Source organism: Triticum aestivum, chromosome 3B (assembly GCF_018294505.1).
Source record: "Triticum aestivum cultivar Chinese Spring chromosome 3B, IWGSC CS RefSeq v2.1, whole genome shotgun sequence".
Taxonomy (NCBI): domain Eukaryota; kingdom Viridiplantae; phylum Streptophyta; class Magnoliopsida; order Poales; family Poaceae; genus Triticum; species Triticum aestivum.
The window spans coordinates 632,373,781-632,399,321 of NC_057801.1; the positions used below are offsets into that span (position 1 = coordinate 632,373,781).

Sequence of the window (25,541 nt, forward strand, 5' to 3'; positions counted from 1 at the left end):
CCTTCCTTCTCCCCCTGCTGCTCGGGCGCGTTGGAATTCAAGAGAGGTTTTGGAGTGAGGGGCCCGTCCCCGTCTCCGCCCGTCGCTGACTCGGTATTTTCTGGCGTCTGGTTGCGGGGGCGGCCGGTGGGCGTGGGCGTGGCCGTGTGGGGCAGCAGCACGGGACGGGATAGAATGACGTCGAAGTGGAAGGTCTCTGAGGTTTGTTGCGGGTTTGGACTGGTGGACTGCTTGTGAGTGAGCGAGCGTGCGGGGTGGTCGACAGACGGGTGTGCGGAGAGATACGTTGCGATCATTCGCGTAGTTCTAGGTCGATAATTTAACTATCTAAATATGTATTATATGTGACAAAAAATATATATTTAAAAACTACATCCGTGTGAAAATCTAGTGGCAAGGGCAATAACATGCTTCCCTTTATTCCGGATCCTTCGATAAGATTTATCGCTTTCCCTTGGTTCGAAGCCTCTTAGCTGCGAAAAGGGTGTGCTTGCTGAATAACGTCAAATCCCCTCCAGAAAGGAAAGATGCTAAGCTGCAAAGGGGGGGCCAGGTACAAACGTTTTCTTGTTCTCCTTGCAAGCTGTCGCGTGCGGACGCAGCTCCTCTGGCGTACAGCGCACTCGCTGACGTGTGGACCCGGACCCACGCGTCAGTGGCCCAACGTCAGGTGGCCGTACGTCAGGGAATCCGGCTCCGTCGCGTGCATAGTTGATGTCGATATTCCTTTCCATTCTTTAGACAGATTTTTTTAGTTCGATCATGGTGGCATTTATGTATACGTACGAAAGAGTTCGACTAATAGTGCCCAAGTTCGTATTCACTGAGCAAATAGTATATGGTTGTACACGCCAAGTTTTCTTTCGGACGGAGGGAGTAAATTTGAAGGTCACGCACTTTTTTTTCTGCGAGACATGCAATGACTAACCTTTCAGTACATTTTATTCACAAAGCCCGTCTAGCTCAGTTGGTAGAGCGCAAGGCTCTTAACCTTGTGGTCGTGGGTTCGAGCCCCACGGTGGGCGATCATTTTTTTTCCCGTGCTGACTTTTTTTTGTTTCCTTTCTGACACTCCAGGACACATTACCTCAAACGAACTGGAAATGGTGAGTGAGTATGAACTTTAGGCTCCACAAAACTGGACATGGCAAGCACAGAGCACCTGCAAGAGACGCAGCTCAAAACGAATCCCCAAAGCTTATTCCTCATCATAAACACAACAGATCAGGAGGAACGAAAAGCCTTGAATCCTACGTCCAACTGCTGCCCTATTCGATCGTCTGCTGGCCGTGTGCAACGCGGCATCGATGACCCACCAACAACTCAAACCTCCACTCCAGAAAGGGTAGCAAAAACCCGATCAGGTGAAGCAAAACAAAAACCCGATGTCCGCGACCACGGCCGAGGCCGTGCGCCGGCGAGCTGCGGTCAGCGCTAGCGCATCTGGCCCGCGGCGCGAAGGCGGGCGACGGGGAGCTGGACGTGGCCGCGTGCACGGCGCTCGTCCACGCCTGCTGCAGGACCGGCGACCTGGCGGAGGCGCGGAGGGTGTTCGGCGCAATGCCGCGCCTGGGGCTGGCCCCGAACGAGGTCACCTTCACCGCCCTCATCCACGGACACTTCGTCCGCGGGCGCAGGGACGAGGGCTTCGCCCTGTTCGAGGAGATGAGGAGGGGCGGGGTCGAGCCAAACATCTACACCTACAACGTCCTGGTCGGGGAGTGGTGCAGGACGGGGGAGTTCGAGGGCGCCCGCCGCCTGTTCGACGAAATGCCCGTGAAGGGCGTCGCCCGGAACGCCGTCAGCTATAACACCCTGATCGCGGGGCTGTGCAGGCACGGCAAGATGAAGGACGCTGCCCGGCTGCTGGAGATGATGCGGAAGGAGGGCATCCGTCCGAGCATCGTGACGTTCAACCTCCTTGTTGATGGGTATGGCAAGGCCGGGCAGATGTCCAATGCGGTGCATTTCTCCAACCAAATAAGGGCGGCCGGGTACCAGCCCAACACTCTGACGTACAATGCGCTCATTGCGGGCTTCTGCCGTGCTAGAGATATAGCCCGTGCAAACAGGGCATTCTCTGACATGAAGGAGCGAGGACTGACACCCACAAATGTGACCTACACCATACTGATTGATGCATTGGCCCGAGGCGGTGACATGGACAAAGCTTTTGAGATGTTTGCAGACATGGAGAAGGCTGGTTTAGAGGTGGATGTGCGCACTTACGGTGTTCTGGTGCATGCCCTCTGCATGGAAGGGAAAATGAAGGACGCCAGGAAGCTGTTCCAGTCGATGGAGGAGAAAGGTGTTAAGGCGAACGGTGTGATCTATGACATGATGATTTTTGGCTATGGACGAGAAGGGAACTCTTACAAGGCTATGAAATTAATCACGGAGATGAGGAAGAATGGCTTGGTTCCAAATATCGCTAGCTATGGCCTGACGATCCGTAGTCTTTGTAATGATGGTAAATGTCCGGAAGCTGAAGCTCTTATCAAGGACATGGTGCGAGCTGGTCTACAACCAAACGAATCGGTCTCCCAAGCACTACTGAATGCCAAGGCAAGACAGGGAAGCTCGACCAGTAACTTTTTTACCTAGGCAGTCAAGCATGTGTTTTGTGTTTCTGTGCCAATTCATATGTTGTATGTTTGTCTTGAGAAAGTGGGAAGAGGAAGCACACCCTCTGGTGGAAATCTGATGAAATTTCTTTACTAAACTGAAACACTGCTCAGTGATTTACTGGACATTGCCAAAGCTTAACCAAGGGCGATACGATAGTTATAAGCAAATTCAAAGCAACAAAAAGTAGATGTATGTGCAGAGCACTCTCAGCGAGATAAAGGTCAGTGCATCCATACTTGTATAATTTATGTTGGTTGTGTACATACATTTTTGTTGTATAGCAGCGACCAGGTGATATGCAAGTTGGATAATTCGGTTTCTTCTTTTCCGGATGCTAACAGTAATTCAGTAAATATGCTATATGAATGCTTTCTTTCTGTTTTTCGTTTTTGAGGCAAATAGACATGTTATTTTGAAGACAAATTATTTACCAACTGATTGCGGTCTTCTTTAGACAACAGGGAAAATAGCTTTACATTACCGTAGTTTTCCTTATCTCTGTGATGTAGTCAAATGTTAGTGCAGGTATGTACATTGTGGGATGCCTGGTTTCCCTGGTATTTTTTGTTGCTTTTAACATGCTAGAGCTGGGAGCCGATGCTTGGAAAAACGAGAGATTGCTCACTTATCAGCTTTAAACAATCTAAGAATGGGGGTAAAGAAAAATACCAGCCCATCCAATAATGACTCTGCAGGCTGCCAATTATTACATGAGCGTTCCTGATGAAACCCCAGTTGACACCCTTTTGGGCGTCCCTGTGACCGTCTCTGCAGATTGGCATCAACTGCTTCTTGCTCGATGGCGCCGGCCCTTGCATACATTGACACTGAAGTCTGGTTGTTTTTCTAAGTTGGTGTTGGCGCAGTCACGACCATCAACACTCCTCGTTGCAGTGGCAGGATCGGCGAGCCGCTGGAGGTGGTAGCAGCGATGATAGTTAGTACCGGCTACCGAGGCACCTAGTGTCGGAGAAGAAAACTATGACCCTCACTCCAGCCTCGATGGGTAGTCAGCAACAGGATCAGTCAGCCGGTGGAGTTGGTGTAGATTTTGCCGGAGACATTGGTTAGTCTTAGAGTGAAGTCTGTGGATCGGCCACGGCAAGGTTAATTATGCAAAAAAAAAAAACTCTATGCAAACACGACAATCATTACAGGAAAATGCTTTAGATGAAAGATTTTTTTTTAAAACAACTCTCTCCATTTTGCAAAATAATTTAAGTTATAGGTTTGTCCTAAGTCAAATTTGTTTAAGTTCGACCAACTCTATAGAAAAATGTGATAAGATCTACAACATCAAATACATATACTAAATATATTTCATAAATAATCACATCAGACTCGGTGTTCTAGATGTTAATGTATTTTTCTATAGACTTGCCAAACTTAAACAAGTTTGACTTAGTACAAACCCATAACTTCAATTATTTGGAACAGATGTAGGTACAAAGTAACTCTTAAAACCAAGAATTTCAGTGAAATCTCTGATATACATTTTCTCTGTGATCATAATTTTTGAAAGAGGAAATTCTACCAAAGCTTCAATAACGACGCTAGAATTAGACTGCTAAGGCACAAGATTTTCATCAAAATATCGAGGAAATATTTCAGTTCCACAAACAATCAAACCAAAGAAAGCACCAACACACATCGACAAAAAATCAACAAGTAAGAGTATGAAAGATCGGTTTTCGGAGGACACGAACTCAAACTCAAGAATAGATGAGTCGACCCTATAGAGAAATCTTAGATCCGAGGCTGTTTGATAAATCATCACCGCAGCTAGGAGGAACTATATGACCTTTTTTTTCGACGACACCGTGCACTCCCAAAACATCGATGTCGAAGACAACACAACTCATCTTGAAAAAGTCTCTTTAATACGAATAGCGGGGTCCCCCCCCCCCCCACACACACCCACAAACACCAAAAACGACGGATGGACGCGAGGGGAACCAATTAGATTCTGAAGACAATTACGTTTCTAGGATATCCTATAAACCCTAACCGTGTCTGGGAGGTTAGCACTGGCGCAATTAAGATAGAATGGGAGAAATTAGTTGTTAAGGCATCTCCAAAACGAATCACCAAAATGCCCGCAAATGTCCGGACCGAATGGTTCAGGCATTTTTGGGCTACAACGCGGGTCGCCAAATGGGCCAGCACAAAACCCATTTTAACCAATTGGTCCGTATGTCATAGGCGATCTAACGACCCCCCCCCCCCCCTCGCCCCTCCTCGTCTTACTAGACCACTTCGGACCGGTCTGGATGTCTAAAAACTTGCAGTCGGGCCCCCAATCGAGGGGGGGGGGGGTTCTCGGGGAGTCTGGATGTCCGTGGTGTCGGTCTCCGACACCCTGGACTGACCCCGAGAACCCTCTCCCGTCGTCGAGCTCTACAACATTATGTGCAAAGGTGAAGGAAGATGGGGAATGTTGCTATGAATCGAGCCGTGGGGCGGCTAAGTAGTATGGTGCCCGCAGCTATGGCAGCTAAGGCGGCCATTGCACGGGTGCTGCCACCAGCCGGGCGACGCGCTTTGTCTTAGGAGGTGGCAGGTGACGACCATCAAAACTATGTCCTCCCTCTTCTTCCGTGTGTGTCGTTGGCCTTGCGAGCAGCCACCACCAACGGGTCTCCGACTCCAGTGGCATGGTGATCGTCTCCATTGGCTCCTTCAGCGGCTCCATCGCATCGGTGGATGGTAAAACGGGCGAGAACTGGGGTGGGGACGCGGACGATTGGAGCAAAGACAGCGGGAAAGGGCGGGTTATCGCGCGGAAACAGTGTAGTTGTCCAAATGCGCGTGTTGTGCCTTGTTTTTGGTCGGGTCTCGGATGTCAGGCGCCCGCAAATCCCTCGTTCTTTAGATTTATGGAAATTTGGACATCTAGACACATCTACACGATGTTGAATAGCAAAAATTGTCCGGAACGCACGGTCCGAACATTTTTTTTGCATGACAATACGTGTCTCATTTATAAGATGAAATCAAGTTACAAGGCACGTACATACCGACCTTACAGGCCTGAAAAGATAGGATAAACCTATGCAAAAAACCAGTGCCTATCTCCCTCCTTCGACACCACCGAAGCGACCACCAAAGAGACGGAAGACAGATCACCTCTACACCCGAGCTCGACGCAGCTCCATCGCTGATCAACAGTTTTACGGACCTCCAAAGTTGTTTGCCATAAGCAAAACCATTACCGTTGAACGAATCAGACCGGGGCAACATGTCCCCGGACACGCCATCAAGCTCCAGAACTGACATCCCCGCACGACTACAACGTCGGAGGAAGAAACCAGAACTGTCAGCCTTCAACCACAAAACCAGCACAGGATACACCATCTTCCAACTGTGACATGCGCAAACAGCAGTCTGCGCGTACTCCTGGACGACCTCCCGGGCTCCACTCCGACGTTGGAGAAAACGTCGTCGCAACGACGAAGCCCCAGAACACAAGTCCACCACGGGAAAGATGCCGCCGCCACACCATCCCCGCTTGGACACACTTTCCTCCAGATCCCTCACCGACCACAGTGTAGAACACCGCATCGGAGAAGAAACTGAAATACTTTTATTCATTGCCAGATCTGAAGAACGACGAGAAGACCAAGCTGCCGATCTACATGACCGAACAACATACGTTGCCATCAACTCCGAGACGCCACGGTGAAGGTCGCCGCCGGTGTGGGAGTGGAGTTGAGGCAGATTTATTTGCCCGGGCGTCGCTCCCACCACCCCAACGGCGCCCTAAGGAGACACTAGACAAACCCTAACTACAGGCCGACGTCGAAGCGCCGTGGTCCCCACCTCCTCGTGTGGCCGGAGTGGCCAAACAGAAGAGGCAGGGACCGGCGGCGGCCGGTGGAGTTGGCCTCAGATGCGATCGCCTCCACGATCGCTTTTCTCGTGGAGCGAAGCGGTTTTTACGTATGGTCCGAACATTTGGAGGTGTTCTAATGCACGGCATTGGCGTGCACTTAGACGCCGAGTTTGTTAGATGTTACACGTGCCCGCTCAAAAAAAAAAAGATGTTACACGTGCTACACGGTGCTCAGTACCGTGCATATTAGGAGTACTTGCCTAAAATATCGATGATTGTTGGCTCGCTGCCGTTGGTGATACTTTTTTCTGTTTAGAACAGGGGTATTCATGCTCATCATGCCGGGATCCGGAACGGACGGGTGAGATGGTCGTTGTGCCTCGACGGCTAGTCAACCCACTCGCATGGTCGCGCTCGCACCTAACCGGGGGATCCGTTAGGGCCTCGAACCCGCAACGGTAACTGGCGACGTTGGCGGCCAGCCAGCCGCGTCCATCCTCTCAAATCCCAACCACGCCGTCAACCCGCCGTCATAGATCCCTCGCGCAGGCGTCCGCTGCAAGCTTCCATCGGTCTCCTATACTCGTGTTGCATTTCTGTTCTTCTTCTTCTTCTTATCTCACCCCTAGCTTCTGTGGGTTTTTGGTTTCGACACCTAAATGGATGTTCTTCGCAAGAAAGAAAGAAAAGGCCTAAATGGATGTAATGCACTAAGGGGCTGTTTGGACGAACTTCGCCGACTTTCTCAACTTCTTACGTGCACTCGATGGCTAGCAATCGGTTGAAAGCCGATTTTTCAGATCTGCGCCAAAGTTTTGGTCGCACATTCAGTTTTTGTGACATGTCGTTGCGAGCCGGTGGCGGCAAAAACGTGCGCCAAAAAATTGGCTAGCCCAGATTTGATAAGGCTGACATGGACGACACCCAAACAATCCCTAATGCCTAACGATGAACAATTTATTTTTGGGGAACTAAACGATCGACATTTGGGTGTACACAATTGATAAGTTCTATAGTAAAAGAAAATAGTCCTTGAAGATTAGTTACATATGATGGTACGACATACACTAGCTACTGAAATACAAATGGTGAATAGATTGCAAGTTGTTTTAAAAGACAACTACAATGTGACAACAATATCTGTTTTCCTCCCTAAATTTTTCTCCTTCCCACATTGAGGAGTTAGAATATAAGGGCATCTCTAACTGAACCCTCAATATTTAACTCAAGCTTCTTAAATCTTAACTCCTCAAATGTGAGGAGTTAAAAAAATTTATGGAGCTAACCGAACCCCCAAACTTAGCTCCTCAAATGAACTATACCCTACATGGAGGTCACTCTTCCCTTCTTCTTCTTTCTTCCTTCTTCTTTTTTCCTTCCACACGATGGTTCGTAGGAGATGATGTCGTGTAGCTAGCTATGAACTACGGTAGTCGGTAGATGATCTACAAAAGTAATTTGACAAACGCTCAACGAGCGCGGCGTACGCGTGCGAAGGAGTCGAGACAATCGGCGAAGTTCATCCTTCATGGGCCAGATTTGGGCACTTCTTCGTCTAAATGGGTTTATCTCATCTTCCCTCTCCTAGTGCCATGATGGTGTAGTCCGAAATGCAACGATTCGTCGAAATCAAAGAAAAACTTTCTCAGTTCTCACTGGAATCTCATCGGAATATTGCCGAAGTTCGGCGGGGGTGCATGGGTGTGATCATTGCAATCGTCAGATGGGTCGCCGAGGAGGTATTACGTGTTGTTGGGCGTCATACGTGGAGCGAGGCAGAGAGAGTCTTTTAACTAGAAGTGGAGGCGGCTGCTCAAATTTGAGGCCTAACTCCTCAATTTTTTGAGAAGTTAACTGTTTGAGGGCTCGGTTAGTTAGGGCTTAACTCCTCAAAAAATGATTCTTTTAAGGAGTTAACTGTTTTTGAGGGTCCGATTAGAGATGCCCTATGCAAGCATGCAAACATGGTTTTGGGAACTTTGTGTGGACTATAAATATTTTGTAGAAAAATTACATCCCGCCCTAGTGAGCTTGATGTCATGGATAGTCTCTATACCCCAGCAACTTCCATGTCACCACTTTTCCCTTACCCTTTGTCTTCCCTAAGCCTTCCTCTTATCTTCTTTCTTGTATCACTCACAATATCCTTCCTCTCTTCCATCATTGTTGCATCACATTCCTCCCCGCCATTGCAGTATACACCGCTCATAACCACCGCCAACATTGTGGACGGTCATCGATGAGACTTTTCTTTAAGTCCAACAGAGCGCCCACTTCAACCTCATTGTCGGTTGCCGATGATCATCACCGTTAGGCCCATTCCTTCTTTGTCCCCTCTTCTCTCCTCCTACCATTCATTTTCCTCTTTGTCCATTCTCTTGTAATAGCTTTATTTTTATTTTTTCTCTTTGGGTACAAAATCAGTTGTGATGACCTTAACTATGTATTCTTCTAACCGCTTTACTTTTTGCAGAAAGGATCGAGTGTATTATAGATGTTCACTAGAAGTACAAAGCATTTCAATCAAAGATAATAGAATTCATTACATCGAGATCCCAGATCCACCAAACGAGCACTACCATCGCCAAAATAGACTGCAATTATCGCACTCCTACCGGGCCCGTCCCGACCTTGTCAATGACAGACGAAAATTCTTCATGCTCCTTAAGGACCAAAACCCTGGAGTGTCATAGTTATCTTCGTTGAACCCTTGAATCAATCTGAAGTGTCACCAAATACCGCCATTGCGCACACACGATGAGAAACCTTATCCTTGTCGCCCAAGGAGACGACTTGAATGGCAATGAATCTCTATCAACTCCATCCTTATGGACAAACTCGAGGAGGACTGGGCCCTGTAAACCAGCTTGAAGACGAAGTGTCACCATATTTCCAAGCGTCGTCCGTGTGAGGACTAAAAAAACATAACCTAAACTACTAGCCAGAGCCGAGGCGTTGGATTCCCATTCCGCCCCCGACCGCCATAGCGGCATGAAAAGGGAAGACGAATCCACATGCTCATTAGAGGAGTTTGGAGGAGACAAGTTCTTTGTCATAACCGTTGCCTTCACGAAAGGGAAGGGGAATATTATGGAAATGACGATGCTATCGTTCGCCAAATAATATGACACAACCACAACCATAAATCACTCAAGGTGAACACGAGATGTACTAGATGGGTCCAGCTATAATAATAAGAACGTAAATTGAACGTTTGCGGTTATGTGATCGTTCCTTTGCACACTGCATCTCAAACGCGGACCCCTATCCCGACACACTATTTGTCCGCGGGCTGGTTTGGACCCATCTGCAAACACTGGAGCCGACCATTCAACCATGCTCGCATACATTTCATGTATTTAAACAAAAGGGAAGGTTTTCATGCAAAGTCATCACATTTCAAACTAGATTTAAACAAATGGGATGGTTTTCATTTAAATCAGACCAAATTCATTATATTTTCAACATGTTTCAACTAAATAAAAGCGGACAAGTCTTTTTGAACCAAATCTAAATGATCGTCGGGCATGGCGGAGTCCATGTCGGATGTCTTGTCTTCCCCATGTCTGGCAAGCTCACCTGCAGTGCATCAAGGAGGGGCAAACAATAGAAGTGTCCCTCTTGGGACCCAAGCCGCGATGGGTAATCTTATTCTATGGAGTCCGCCCTGTCGACGACGCAGGGCGTGGATGGGTCGACCTCGTGGTCATGGTGGCGGGGCACGAACCACGGTGGCGGCCAAGCCGCCGCTTAGCTGGCGCCGTCCGCGGTTGCCTGCGCCTTCTCTTCGTCTACATCCACGTCGATCTCCACGAACAAGGCGACCCTCCCCTCCTGCAGGACACGCAACAAGCATCGCTCCGCGACGGATCTCGCGGGTGCTGCGCATGGTCTGGTACATTGCCTATTGATCACCCAGAAAGCCCGGATCCTCCGCGACCATGGCCACAACGACATCATCGAAACACTGACACCAGCGATGCCTGTAGCTCTTTCGTCATTAAGGTGTTGAAGTGCGCCTGCGCCTGCTCCAAGGTGATGCAGGCATGGATCCACGAGGGCGTGGCGTCGGCTCATCATTGTACGCCTCCTTCATCTTCTTGCCTGAGTCGTTGCCCTCCGACAAGCTCACCGGCAAGCCAACCTCTTATCCGGTTAGCACAGTGGGCCTGCTATGAGGTTGCAATGCTGACCAGCCCTGCTTCTGCTCCATCGAGAGCCTCTCCCACATCTCTATGATGGTCATGGTAGAGGTGGTGAGGTGCTGGTTGTGTCAGGCGAGGAGGCATCGTTTAAATAGCGGCTGCCAGCCATGCCAAGTAGCGGGCTGTGTCAACACGGACGTCAAAGTGGGTTTCTCGTCCGCCACGCTTCTTTAATGCCGGCAGTCGGACGAACGGGGGCGGTTTGAATGCGGTACAAAGCCGTGCAATTCTGTCCGTTCACGCGTCCCCGACATTGGAAACAAACACGGAGACCAGGCGACGCTCTCGCCCGGCACACCGCTTCAATGTCAGCTCCAGTGATAGGCTGCGCCCGCTCCGAGCCGGTATAAATGCGGTGCTGGGCCTCTGAAACGATGTTGACCGGCATGAATGTGCAGGAACCGCTTTGCGCGGGAGGGCCATGGGCGCGGAAGAGGGTTTTGGGATGGGTTCGAGTGTCAAATGCATAAGTGCAGTGGTCTGAACTCCTCCAAAGCCCTCTGATTTGTCTCCGGTTTGTGGGAAAACGAACATCCGAGCTAGTCCTTAGAGCATCTCCAACAGTCGCGCTAAACTAGTGCCGCGTCGCAAATTCGTCGGTTTTAGCGCGCGCAACGCGGCGGGTCGCTCCAGCAGGCGCGCAATAACGGCGGCGCGCTATACCGAGTTGGGCGCGCTGTCGGAAACGCCATCCCGCGCGGCGTATTTCGGGCGCCTGGTACAGCGCGCGGCACACTCGACCGCTCGCGCCGCACTCTCTCCTTTCCTCCTCCTACGCCCCGCGCGCGCCGGCGCCGGTGCCACCCATGGACGCGCACACCGGCGCCCCGCTCTCCCCGCTATACAGCCGCGACCCCCCCCCCCCCCCGCCGCCGCCGCAACCGCCGGAAACCCTAGCGCGGGTAGCGTTGGCGTCGCCACCGCCGGAGCTCCGCCGAGCGCCGGCCTCGCACGCAGCCTCTTCTTGCCGCTGCGGATGACCACGGCGACGGGTGGCATTGCGCCGGCGCCGTCCCGTGCCGCCGCCGCACCGTCGAAGCTCCCCAATGCGGCGCGGTCGAAGAAGGGCAAAACTTCGGCGAAGAAAAACAAGGCGGCGGACGGCTCCGGCGCCACGAAGGCGAGGGGAAAGAAGCTTGCAGGGCGTTCGACGGCCGCGGCGGCTACCGAAGCGCCGACGAGCTCAATCGTTGAGCCGGTCGCCGACGCGCACCATGTGTTCGACGAAATGCCCCCAAGGTGAAAAAAATTCTAACTTTTATTTTCTTCTTGTTTTTCAATGCATCATCACATATAGATAGCTTATTTGCATTGTTCAAAAAAATTTGTAGTCTCAATGATGATGCATACATGTCAACGATGGGTGTTGGGTCCAACAATTCGCATTGGTCTCAAACCAATGACATCCATTTGGAAGACCATGAGTTTGAGGTGGACGAGGAGGGTGAGGGCATTGTCGATGCGCCGAAAGGAAGAGCGGGCAATTACAGCACCAACGATGACAAGTTACTATGCAATACTTATTTGCAAGTGTCAAGGGATCCATCCATTGAAGGTGATCAAAGTAGAGATGCGTATTGGGGGCGGACGAAAGAATACTTTGATGCTCACAACATGAGTGGAATTGACCGCTCGGAGAGATCACTTCGGTCCCGATGGTCCACAATCAACTCGGATTGTCAAAAGTGGGCGGCCGCACAAAAGGCAGTTGACAAGATTAACCCAAGTGACACAAATGAGGATGATAGAGTAAGTGGCATCTCATATATGTTCATCTCATACTTGTTTTTGGTGTCCGAAGTGCTAACTTGTTTTGTTTTTCTTGTAGTTCAATATTGCACAAAACTTGTTCAAAGAAGAGACGAGGAAAACCAAGAAGGAGAAGATCAAGAAAGGAAGGTTCTTTACCTTGTCTCATTGCTATGAAGTGTTAAAGAATGATGAGAAATGGAAGAATCGTGATGGTTTGGATGATTTGCATTTGAGCAACAAACGCAAGGTGGATGATGATGATGAGGAGGATGATGCATCAAGTGATGACGGCAAGAGAAGCCCCACACCCAACTCGGTTTCATACTCGAAGCCAAAACGACCGGATGGGTGCAAGAAAGACAAAACCGAAAAGAAGAAAAGGAAAGGAGATGATGAGCTCAAAAATGCTATGGAAGCTATTGTGAAGGCAAGAAAAGAAGCCAACGAGGTGAGGAAAATGACAAGGAACCAAGATGCCGCGGCCGAGGAGAGGAGGGTGGCCGTCGAGGAGAGGAAAGTGGCATTGGAGGAGAGGAAGGTGGGCATGGAGGAGCGATCTAGGTTGTTGGAATGGGAGAAGCACTTGTTCTTCTTGGACACATCTTCGTTCAATGGTGCACAAAAGGAATATGTCAACCTTGCTCGTGAAGAAGTCTTGATCCAAAAAAGAGCCATGATCCGCACAATGGGTGGCGGTGGCCTTGGCGGCATGGGTGGCGGCACCATGGGAGGCATGGGTGGCTTCGGCGCCATGGGAGGCATGGGTGCACCTCCGGCCGCCATGGGAGGTATGGGTGGCTTCGGCGCCATGGGAGGCATGGGTGGCTTGGGCGCCATGGGAGGCATGGGCGCACCTCCGGCCGCCATGGGAGGCATGGGTGGCTTTGGAGCACCCTCCGACACTATGGCCGCCATGGGAGGCATGAGTTTCGCTACTCTTATGGGAGGCATGGATGCACCTCCGGCCATGGGTGGAATGTCTTTTGATGTGCCTCCTCACACACATTCCCGTGAAGATGCCGTTGAAGATCTTGCCAACACCGTCGGAGCTTCACGTGATGCGATGCGTGATGAGGATAGGGAGGAAGATTCATCTTCGGAGGCGGAAGAATCGTCTTCGGAAGATGAGGACGAAGACGAGGAAGATGTTTGATGTGTCTTTCATTTATATGTCTTGAACTTTACTTTGCATTTTGAATTTGGTTGGATGAACTTGTGGGTATGAACTTGTGGACATGACTTGGTTAGAAGATGTTTGTGGACAAATTTCACATGTTCATTGCATTTTGATAATTGTTTCAAATTCATTTTGTAGCTAAGTCGCGCGCGCCCGACGAGTCGCGCGCGCTGTATTTTTGCGCGCTGCTGGAGCGGCGCGCGCGCTGCATTATAGCGCGGCTGCTGAAGCCAGCGCTCGCGGCCGCGCTAAACCAGCCGAAGCGCGCGCGGCAAACAGGTTTTTTGCGCGCGGCGCATAGCGTGGCTGTTGGAGATGCTCATAGTCCTCGGACCGATCGCTACCGCATTAGATAACAAAAAATGCGTCCGAACTTGCCCTCGATACATTTTTCTTTGTACACAAGCTCACAGATTTGTTTCCTAGGAAAAGAGTTGTAACAGAAACCCGCGCCCCTTTTCCATATCTGATCTGATCTGATACGATATACAGAACAAACCCAGGGACCGACTCGGGAAACGGCGCGGGCCAGTAATTTATGCCGCCGTCGCCTCCTCCCCTCCCCTCCCTTCCCCCATCGTTTCAACGGGCGAGGTTTTTTGAAAGCGTCCTCTCTCTCCTCTCCATCAACAACTGCCCCCGACACCCAACGGCAGCCGTAGCGCGAGCGAGGAGGGGGGGGGGGGGGCGTGATAAAAAGCTCTGCTCTTTAACGCCCGCCTCTAGGGTTTCGAGCCACCGCGCGCCCTCGCTCCCTCCCTTCCTTCGCGCCATCTCCCGCCCGCCCGCCCCCCGATCGGCTCGCGCCCTCCCGGATTCGATCCCCCGCCCCGCTCGATCTGGTACGCCTCGTTAGATTCGTGAGCCGCCTTCTTGGCTCGATCTGCCCGCGGCGGTTCCTTCTGGGGCTTTCTTGATCTGAACTTCTCCCTTTTTTCCTTGTGGTGATTTCGCCCTGTTGCTGGCAGGTTCTCCCGGTGATGAGGGGGCGGTAGATGGGGGCCATGGCGGAGGCGGAGCACGAGGGCTGCGTGGAGAACCGGCAGCCCCTCGCGGCGTCGAGCGAGTCGGTGTCCGAGGGCAGCAGCTATGGCGGTGCCGGTGGGCCCGCGCGGATGTCGCCGCCCGTGTCCGGCTCGGTGAATTCCATCTCCGGTCTCAGGTGAGGAAGCTATCTCTTTGCTGCGCTTGATTGGCCCGACGACGGGAGGGATCTGGGCCGGTCGGTTGGGTTACCGTTAGCTTTACCTGGGTCGGATGATGCTTGCTCGGGTCGTGGTCCTGGCCTGGTGGGTGTTGGGGGTGAGAGAATTTGACCCTTTTTGTGGGTTTCGTTGTGGGTTGTGGCTCTATCAGCGACAATTTCCTGGCTTGGTGAGCGCTTTGGCTGTAATTCTGCGAAAAGGTGGGTTTTCTTGGTCAAGGAATGGCACAGGAGTGGTATTTGTGGCTGTTTGTGTCAAAAGATAGATTCTTCGGGGCAATCCATTAGGTTCTCGAGGCATTCTTGGTTCTTATAGGTTCCATGAACTACTATGTCAGCATGCTGTCTTCAACCAGAGTTTCAAGCATGGCTTAAGCATGTTGTAGTGGTGAATTCCGTGTTAAAAACATGTTCTTATTTGGCATGCTCTTGTTATTAAAGGTTCAGTCATTTGCTTGGCTTGGCTTAGTTTAGTTTGTGACTTTGTGTAGATCGATGCAGTTTGCAAAAGATGCCTGCTTTGAGTGCGGATTTAGTTTAACCATGGTCGCGGCGCCGTGCAATATTTGTTATCTTGATGGGAAAGTTTATTTGCGTTTTGTCATGGTGTCTGAGGTTTTAGACTTTTAGTAGCTTTAGTATTAGTATCCCCGGCTTGTATAACTGGAGATACCGTTTAGTTGTGCTTAGGCAGCAGCAAGATAAGGATGGAGTTCTTTTTTTGCTTTATTAGCTTCATGGTTTTAGTAGTCGCAGTCACCAATACCCTTCTGTCTTTGAAATGCTTCATCTACGGTATGTCTATATTGCTAGCAGTTTCTTGTATGGGAAACCTTTATTGATTGAAATGTGCTCTGGAACAGTTTCCATGATTGAGCACCGGTATGTAGTTTCTTATATGGGAATTGTGATAAAGCTTCCTAGCTTTTGGTATGAATTTAGTGATGCGTGTTCATAGCTGAGGGCATTCATAGCTGGGGGCATTCATTTGTATTGTTTGTGGGGACACTGGATCACAAAATTTGCTGCCCTGGATCACTCAGGCATCAAAAACTGGTTCCCATGATACTTGTATGCTAGACTTTACTGGGTATATCTCAACCAGAATATGCAGGATCCTGGCATCTTTAAGGTTCCAGGTAGGATGTGAGTGTTCATCTATGGGAAATTTATATTAGCATATTAAAGGGCAGCCCGGTGCATGTAGCTCCCGCTTGCGCAGGATCCAGGGAAGGGTCCGACCACTTTGGGAATTAAATACCTACAAATTTATAAAGATAAAAGGCTCCACAGGGGCGATTCACATGGTAGGACTAGCAGTACATTAGTCAGCATCCCTGTTTCAGGTGCACACTACACGGCTTCCTTAATGTAGTCCTCTTCTGCAAAAACCACATTTTTGTTGTTATTGTATGCTAGTGTATATCTGCAGATTGTGCTTCATATCCATCTTCTTGGACTAGTATGGTGTTCCTTATTACCTTGAACTGACAATATTTCACCTTATTTTTGCTGACAAAAACTTACTTATATTAGGCGAACAAGTGGGCCTATAAGGAGAGCGAAGGGTGGCTGGACATTACAAGAGGTAACTATCTCACTTTCTCTGTTAACAAGACTAGTCTATTACATGCAATGCAAAACTGTATTCATAGTCCGGTATTCATAATGTATATATGCCAATGTACAATATTATATAGTTTAGTTTGTATATCTAATTTATCTATCTAGTGCAAAAAAATTCAGCTGTAATATCATCCAGTACGTAATTTTTCAATCAATTTGCCATGTCTGTCATTCTTGGTCTTGCTATTGGAAGACTAGATTTTTATATCGCATGAAATTTCTCCTTTTTTCCTATTGAAAAGTATTTTTACTGTTTCATTCCAACGCACACGTGGATTGCTGCTAATTTGGCATCAACAAATGACAACAGGATGAAACATTGCGGAAGGCAGTTGAAACTTTCAATGGTAGAAGCTGGAAGAAAATAGGTTTGCCTCTTCTTTGCTCTGTACCAACTCATATGCTCAGGTCTCCTTGCATTTGTAAACTGCTATTTATATTTGCTGTCATTTGCATTATGACGTTGTACCAAACTTGATAGACTTTGAAATAAGTTTCTACATTGTCCATTCTGTATAATACCTCAAAAAGGTGCTAAACTGTTAATGACTTTTTCCACTGGTGTGGGGCCCTGTCGCATCTTACATATTTGCAGCATCATTTGAGGAAAAAGGGATAGCAGAGATTAAGAGTAGTTACTGGTGCTATTATAGTTCATTCAACCAGTTGTTTAATGCTGAAGCATGATATTTATCTCAGGGCTGGTAATGGTTACCTTATGAATGCACATCCCACATTTTAGTTAGTTATATAGTAATATAGTAATGCCATACTTCTTTGGTTTTTGTTCTGTATATGCAAGTGTGGTGAGCTCACTTATTGCATTGCTATCTACCTACGCAGCTGAATTCTTTCCGGATAGGACAGAGGTACAATGTTTACATCGATGGCAGAAGGTTCTTAACCCTGAACTCATCAAAGGTCCTTGGACTCAAGAGGTTTGTCTCTTCACTCCTGACTTTGCTTGAAAAAAAAAGCTTTTGCACATTTATCGTTATATTTACATATTTATGATATTTTTTCTACAGGAAGATGATAAAATTATTGATCTTGTAAAGAAGTATGGACCAACAAAATGGTCCGTCATTGCAAGGTCACTACCTGGACGTATAGGCAAGCAATGTCGAGAGAGGTATTCTTTTGATTGTTTTATTTTTATATGGTTTGCTGAAATGCATTCCCCCCTTTGTGCAAGACAAATGGGGGGAAGTTTGCTAATTCAGAAGCATACTGGTTACATAAAGAGCTGATTGGTTAAATATGAGGCTGATTTTGAATTCATGCAAAACATTGTAGGTGGCATAATCATCTGAATCCAGACATACGGAAAGATGCTTGGACTGCCGAGGAGGAACAGGCACTGATTAATGCCCATCGGGAATATGGGAATAAATGGGCAGAAATAGCAAAAGTTCTTCCTGGAAGGTACTGCCAAACAGCTTACATCCTGTTGGATTTTTTCTGCGTAAACCTAGCGGCATGGTGTTGAAATGGCATTGAGTTGCTGCTAACAAACTATGCTATCTCATGACTTTAATTATTCAATGATCACCCCATTTTACTAGACCTGCGATGATGTAAAATAACATATGGACCATTTGTAGTTTTTTGCGTTAACTCGTTAGGTTGAACTTTTTAATATTGGATTTTCTTTTTAATAAAGATGCACAATGTAAAGGGGGCCCTGGCCAACCACCACCCACATCTGTGAATAAACCTGAATAAATATGCTTTTAAACGCTCTACTGTTGGTTCTGATAAACAGAATTGCAGTTACAAGATTATCATAAATGGAATGGATCTGCCAAATTTGAATAAATAATCGAATTCTCCAAAAACTAACTACAGGCTTCTGTAGCTGAATGATGATAAATCTGTAAGCATGCGTATTACTCATAATGCACACTTATTTAGTTAGTTTGTTTTTGATTCTCTGTTCATAACTATGCAAAGCTTTGTTATGGTCTTCAACGATTGTTTCCTTGTAAGTATGAGTTGTGTCTTTACTGTCTGCACCCTGTACACCTTAGTTTTCCTTGTTCACTTCACAAGATATTGTATTCGTGCTGATAGTATGTTGCTCTTTACAGGACTGATAATTCTATAAAGAATCATTGGAATAGTTCTTTGAGAAAGAAGTTAGATGTCTATGGCACCAGAAATATTTTGGCAATTCCAAGACTAGTTGGTCATGATGACTTCAAGGATAAACAGAAGCCGGTGGCTTCTGAGGGCCATCTTGATCTGAACACAGTGCCGGGCATCACTTCAAAAAACCTGCCTGAAATAGCTCATCATTCTAATTTTAGCTCACATCTACAGTCATACAAACTGGATCATGCCAAGGCCGGCTCAGGGTTCCTATCCATTTCTTTTTTACCAACTGTGCAGCCACTAACTTCATCTGAAGTGTCATCAGTGGTCAATGGCTCTGCTGTTACTTTAGCGGCACAAGGTCTGGAAAGTGATTCTGTTCGTGACAAGGCTTTGGAAATTGTTTCTGTTCATGAAAAGGGACTCAAGGTTGATTCCACACTTGATACCCTGAGGGAACCTGGTAGCACTCAGCTAGAGGCTGTACCAGCTAAAGGTGAAGAATCATCTTTGAAGAATGACGCACAGTCTAGCCTTGGTCCTCTTTGTTACCAGATTCCTAACATGAATGATGTAGCCCCTGCCAGTTCCTCACTCTTTTCTGAACATCAAACCGTGCATCAAACATCTGAGCATTGCAGGAATGGAGCACTATCCCCCAATGGTTGCACGACGCCAACGAAGGGAACAATGTCAGTCCAGTTAAGTGTTGATTCAATATTGAAGATTGCTGCTGACAGCTTCCCAGTCACCCCTTCAATATTAAGAAGAAGAAAACGAGAAAGACCGACACCTGCTAGTGATTTGAAGTTTGGTGAACCGAACACTGATAGCTTTTACACCCCTGCTGGGAAGCGCCCTACTACAGACACCCCAGAGTCATTTAGAACTGCTTCCTTTCTGTCACTGGGTTCTCTTGATGGGCTATCGAGTTCTGCAAGGGGCTTTGATGTTTCACCTCCATACCGGATAAGGGCAAAGAGAATGTGTCTCACAAAAGCTGTTGAGAAACAACTAGATTTTTCATCAAATGGATTGGGCACTTGTGGTTCTGAGGTCCTGAACTCACCTCACCAGAATTCTCAAAGCACACATAGTTTAGGTGAAGCCTCAATAATGAAGGAAAAGGAACTTAACGGGCATGCTATCCAGCTGGAAACTCAAACCAAGAACATAGCGTATACGACAAACATGGATGTAACCTAATCCTACATTGTGCAGGTATACCACCACAGATATATTTAATATTGCACTCCTCATGTAATGCATTTTCTTTGATGCAGTGTTCACTTGGTTTTATGCTGATCATCAAACATGTGCATAATTGATTTTCTCCCTTGTCCTGTAGGAGCTGATGCCAATCTGATGAAGTATGACAGTAGAGCACAGCAGAAAGGCCTTGAGAGCTCGCCGATGTGATCGGCTCTGGTGTATGTAGAATCAAACCAAAACTCATACCAAACACAGCTCTTGGAGGACAACGAATCGGATCGAAGGACTGAACAGAGAAGGGCCCAATGCATGCCCACCCTGCCATCTCTCTTAACAACGAGTGTACAAACACGGTCTTTAAATTTGATTTGATGGTGGCTCTATAGAAGATTTTACTTTGCTCGTTGCAGCTTGTATACTTAACAGATAGGAATTGAGCTATAGAAGAAGCCCAACTGTAGAAAGATTTAAACCATAGAGCTAGTAACTCATAGCTGAATAAGGGTCTCATTGGAAGGGGTGTCTAGTTTGTTCTTCTCTTTGTAATAGTAGTAATAATAATAGAGGTTGTTTTACTGTCTTCAATCTGACAATTGTTTGTCGAGAAACTGTTTGCTTGATTTGAGTCGTCCCATGCATGTCTCTGTGGCCAATGTTTGAATGTTCAGTGTTTCTTCGTGAGGATGAATATCTGGTAGATGCTTTTCCTTTTGCTTCTGGAGGATGAATGTGGTTTCGCTAGTGATATGAGTGAACACTTCATAGCTCAATGCTGTCTTATTGGCTATTGGTTGTACCTTCTGTGCCACGAATGAAAGGAGACGAACATGGAAACTTATTACACTCAAAAGCTAGTGTGGGTCATCATCATGTTTGGCTTTTATCTCCTCCCCAAATTATTTATATTACTGCAAGTATTATATTAAAATGTAATCAAGTCAGATCGACATGCTACCATGGATATTATTTTAACATAATTTATGTTTTTTTACACCCAATTAGTTCACATCGTGTCATTGTCCCATCTGGCTCCAAATCTCTTGCGAAATAAATAAACAAACAAAATAAAAAGCATAGTTTGAGCGGTATATTAAACCAAAATTAATTTGAAATGATATACAACTGACGTCAGCTCACAACATTTTTTGAGCAAACGCAAGCGACATCTGATGCGTCCTCGCGCGAATCTTGATACAAGGACGAATTCGCAAGCTGGTGGGAGATTAGAGGGTACGACGAGCAGAAGCAGGGGGGTCGTGGTCGTTGGCGAAGCAGCAACACATGGACACGGCGGCTTAAGAGTACATTTTGCCATGCTTAGTACTCCATCCGTTCCTAAATACTCCCTCCGTCCGAAAATACTCGTCGGAAGAATGGATGTATCTAGATGAATTTTAGTTCTAGATACATTCATTTTTATGCATTTTTTCGACAAGTATTTCCGGACGGAGGGAGTATAAGTCTTTTTAAAGATTCCACTACAAACTACATACGGATGTATATAGACACATTTTATAGTGTAGATTCACTCATTTTGATCTGTATGTAATCCATAGTGTAATCTCTAGAAAGACTTATATTTAGGAACGGAGAAAGTACAAAGTTGCCGTGTTTTTTCCAAAGTACATTTTTTTGCCCTTCTTTTGTGATAGCCAGTTCACATGTGTTCCCACTGCAAATTTGCTATGGTTGATAAGACACAACAAAATTGTTAAATTGCCATGCATCAAGTAAAAATCATCCTACAATTGTCACGATCTATATAGCAATATTTCTGAATTTGCCATGTGACCATGTGTCTCTTTATTCAAAAAGTTACCACTCATCTACTCCCTCCGTTCGGATTTACTCGTCGTGGTTTTAGTTTAAATTTGAACTAAAACCACGACGAGTAAATCGGAACGGAGGGAGTATGATTTTCCTACCTTTGCCATCATCTATATATATGTACAGGGAAAAGTTGTACATACATGGATCCCCCCCCCCCCCCCTTGCCATGTAACTTTTTCGACAATTTCCATGGCAAATTTGAGATAAAATCATCTTTTTAAAGTTTACCCATGTGATTTTTTTAAACAATTTCTGTACATTTTGCCATGTCACCAATAGATCCCCTCCCCCCTCCCCCAAATTTGTCACATATGGGCTATTTTTTGGAAGTTAGCCGTGTCTTTTTTCTTACAAACATATGCAGTTGCCATGTTCATTGAGGATTTCCCCCAAAATTCCCATGTAATCGTACATTGTTTCTTTGTTTGCCATGCCCTACAGATCAAAAATTTAAAACTTTGCCATTTCACTTGTACTATGTTTTTTACTAGATTATCATCATGCATACTACTCACATGGCAAAGCTTAGATTTTTTGTTTTTCTACAACTGCCATGGCAACTTCTTTTTTGTGTATAACTTTTGGAGATCCTCAATTTCTGGTATGGTCACATGGCAACTTTAAGACCACCTTCTGGAATTGTCGCATGCCAACTTTCTACAACATTTTTCTAACTGCCACAACACAAACTTTTTAGAACATTTTTTTCTGTAAATCATAACATTTTTTGGGTGTGTTTTGCTCTATGTTTCAGTTCTATAGACCGGTGTTGGTTTTATTACATATATCATGGCAAATTAATCATCAAAATGATGACACCTTTTTTTTTGATAGTTCTAATATGGAGATGTTTGACTACAGAACATGGCGACTTTTTTTATCACACTTACATGCATTTTAATATTCGTGGCGAATTTATCATCCATGCTTTTTGGTACTATGTGGACCACGACAAATTATATGTATACACCATGGCAAAAATTATTGTATATATCATGTGAAAATATTTGTTTTTGTATGTAGCATAGTTTCTGGACAGTTTTGCCTAGTTTTATTCTCAAAATAAATGCGAGGAGGTGTGACGGGGTGGGAGAGGGGGTGATGATTTTTTTCTCAGAGACATTTTTTCTGGTTTTTAATGCCCACTTGTTTACCTTTAAATCTTTGTTTTCCCAGCGAGTTGGTGCCCGGGAGGCCTAGGAGGGGACCCGCCACGGTGGGGGCATATCCGAGGGAACGAAAGCCTTCACTCGTTCCCTCTTCGCCGGGGGAACGACCCTTCACTCTGGCCACCCCCATGGGGGAAGGTCATATGTGTATTGGTGTCCATATTAATACCAATATAATATCATGATCCAAAATGCAAACAAAGAATTTGAATTTCTCAGTTTGATTCAGAAGCAAATTTCTATGGAACTCAAAATATAATATATATTTATATAGTTTCTACAAATGCGCTGCCTCGAGCCTTGGCTAACAAAGCCCATGGCATAAGGGAGGACTAAATAAGAAGTTATTGCGCATTAAAATCGAACTCTAACAAAAAATGTTAGATGCTGATGGCTCATTAGATAGGCAATAATGCTACAGCTACGTGATGGTTTACAAAAGGTTACGTAAATTCATCCCACGCTAACTAATCAAATAATGCTACACCTAACTGATGATTTTCAGGATGGACCCGTGTGGCGAGGTAAGGCCCAATATAATTCCACCACGTCGGATCGTACGTAAGGTATGTAGAAATCTTTACGTAAGTGTAGCATCTCTCTTAGATAGGCGCTGTTGGATGTCGCTCTCGTTACGGGCATGGTCCGGCGCACAAATTTTCATAGGATTTTTGAACAATTAAGACGCATAAATCTTTTGTTCTGTTGCCACTAGAGAGAACCAAAGGAAATGCCGAATAGTATTTCATTCTTTAACTTTCTGTCTCGGTGCCACCGATACAAATAGATTACAAGCCATTAATTTAGTTGATACTATGATAATGAATATTGCACCCAGGATCATCTCCCGCAAGCACGATGTAAAATATAAATAGATTGATAATGAGCTAAGAGATCGGTGTCCATCCATGCATATAAATGGATTAATAGATAGTCTGACTCTCACGGACTATGGATCTTGTCTTCTTGTCCTCAGTAAGGGAAGCCCATGTTCGGCCCGGGCCCCTGCTGCGCCATCTTCATCCCGGCGGCGACCCCCGGCGGTGAAGGCATCCCCATCCCAACAGGAAACTCCGGCTGCGACGGTATCGCCATAGTCATCTGCTGCATCTCCGTCTCGGCGGCAAACACTGGTTGCGGCTGCTGCTGCATCGCCATAACCATCTGCTGCATCTCCATCCCGGCGCCAAAAACGGGCGATGGAGGGATCGACATAAGCGTCTGCTGCATATCCACCCCGTAGGCCAAGCCCGACGGCGGAGACATTTCCATTAGCGTCTGGTGCATATGCATCCCGACGGTGAACCCCTGCGTCGAAGGCATCACCATCTGCATCTGTTGCATCCCCATCCCAGCGTTGCCACTGCTGCTGCTGCCAAACTCAAAGGTACTACCACCGAAGAGCTGCTGCTGCGGCGGCGGGGGCGCCTGCAGCATGCGGCTGACGTTCTGCGCCTCCAAGAGCACCTGGTATGCGCGGTCCGAGATGGCGGCCCGCGCCACCATCAGCTCGGCGGCGAAGGCCATCATCTCCTCCTCCCCCATGTCGCCCAACTCGGGGTTGAGCCACGCCGCAATTTGATCCCCCGCGGCGCGCTCCTTTGCCATGGCCTCCTCCACGCACCCTTTCTGCGCCTTCACCTCCTTCAACTGCGTGCGCAGCTCACCGTGCAGCAGGTGCAGCTTCTTCAGCTCGTTGTCGTCGTCGGCGGCCTGGACCAACGCGCTCCCCCCCGCCATGAAGCGGTCGATGACGGCCTCGGCGGAGGGGTGCCCAAAGGAGAAGGCCTTTCCGCCGTCCGAGAAGGTGACGGCGGCCACCTGGGCGCCGCACAGCACCGCCAGCTCGTTGGCCTTGTTAAACAGGCCCTGGCGGCGCTTAGCGAAGCATACCTGCCGGGCGTCCTTCTTCTCGATCCGCCGGATGGCGATCTTCTGCCGCCCATTGCCAGCCCTCCGCTTTGGCGCCGCTGCTCGCCCGACCATTGCTCGCTCGTCGCTCGCTCGGTGGCTCGGAGAAAGGAAGAGGGGAGGAGGTAGATGTGTGTCTGGAACTCTGGATACGTCTTCGCCTCGGGGTCGTATGTGCTTATATAGCAGTGGTGAGAGGAGGATGAGGATGGAGGAATCGCTAGCCCTAACCATTGACAACTCATGATTGGCAACGAGGTATTATTTGGTATTCTCTGCATGTGAGCTGTCACGCGTATAAGCGTAAATTTACCAGTAAGCTCCAGCATTTCAAGTAAGTTTTTTCTATGGCCCCGTTCTGCTGCGCGTTTTCATTAGGCAAGGATTAAAATTGAGTGCCAGGCCTGCTGTTGGGTGCAGCTGAGAACCTTGACACAATTAGTTGCCTCACGTATGTACGTTTGTTTCCTTCTATTTCATTTAACAGTTAAAGGATGTTGGCCAACTCGGTCTCACGGAGTTTCTCTGATTGGGGTGTTCCTGGCCATCGGATCGTCCTTGTTTTGAGCTTGGACCGTCAGATCTTCACTTCCTGGCAAATCTAGTTTTCACCCGTCGGTAACATTTCCTGGACTGTGACCGATGGGCTCGTTTCTGGCGCTTAATGACTGGGTGAGACATTGGGCATGTGCAAATATATTTTGGCCAATCCTCGAAGCCCATTGGTACTTTGGTAGAAACCCTAGACTATTTTTTCTCAATCTTGCAACCGCCATGCCACTCTGCCTCCATCCTTTAGTGCTCCACCATGCAGCCGCCTCCTCATCCTCTATCCACCCGTTGTGGTTTTGGATTGGGGTCAGGTCATCGTCGTGGAGAGAATAAACGAAGGGTCTTCATG

At 47.4% G+C, this 25,541-nt stretch overlaps 3 protein-coding genes and 1 non-coding gene across 4 annotated transcripts; 3 read left to right on the plus strand and 1 right to left on the minus strand.

Moving 5' to 3' along the window:
• Window positions 1-174: 174 nt before the first annotated feature.
• LOC123067641 (pentatricopeptide repeat-containing protein At4g11690) lies at window positions 175-3,598 on the plus strand. The gene is made up of 3 exons (XM_044490359.1): window positions 175-201; window positions 1,078-1,106; window positions 1,371-3,598. The coding sequence occupies exons 1-3, from the start codon at window positions 175-177 to the stop codon at window positions 2,602-2,604; spliced, it is 1,290 nt and encodes a 429-aa protein (XP_044346294.1). The 3' UTR covers window positions 2,605-3,598.
• TRNAK-CUU (transfer RNA lysine (anticodon CUU)) lies at window positions 953-1,025 on the plus strand. Its single transcript has one exon. It is a non-coding gene; the product is annotated as a tRNA-Lys (tRNA).
• Window positions 3,599-14,280: 10,682 nt separating the features above from the next.
• On the plus strand, window positions 14,281-20,362 carry LOC100682453 (transcription factor MYB3R-2). The gene is made up of 9 exons (XM_044494921.1): window positions 14,281-14,436; window positions 14,563-14,756; window positions 16,335-16,386; window positions 16,735-16,792; window positions 17,268-17,362; window positions 17,453-17,556; window positions 17,721-17,849; window positions 18,515-19,739; window positions 19,867-20,362. The coding sequence occupies exons 2-8, from the start codon at window positions 14,590-14,592 to the stop codon at window positions 19,722-19,724; spliced, it is 1,815 nt and encodes a 604-aa protein (XP_044350856.1). The 5' UTR covers window positions 14,281-14,436; window positions 14,563-14,589; the 3' UTR covers window positions 19,725-19,739; window positions 19,867-20,362.
• Window positions 20,363-23,701: 3,339 nt separating this feature from the next.
• On the minus strand, window positions 23,702-24,715 carry LOC123065913 (floral homeotic protein AGAMOUS). The gene has a single exon (XM_044489105.1). It carries the CDS (start codon window positions 24,713-24,715, stop codon window positions 23,702-23,704), a length of 1,014 nt encoding a protein of 337 aa, XP_044345040.1.
• Between the last annotated feature and the right edge of the window lie 826 nt (window positions 24,716-25,541).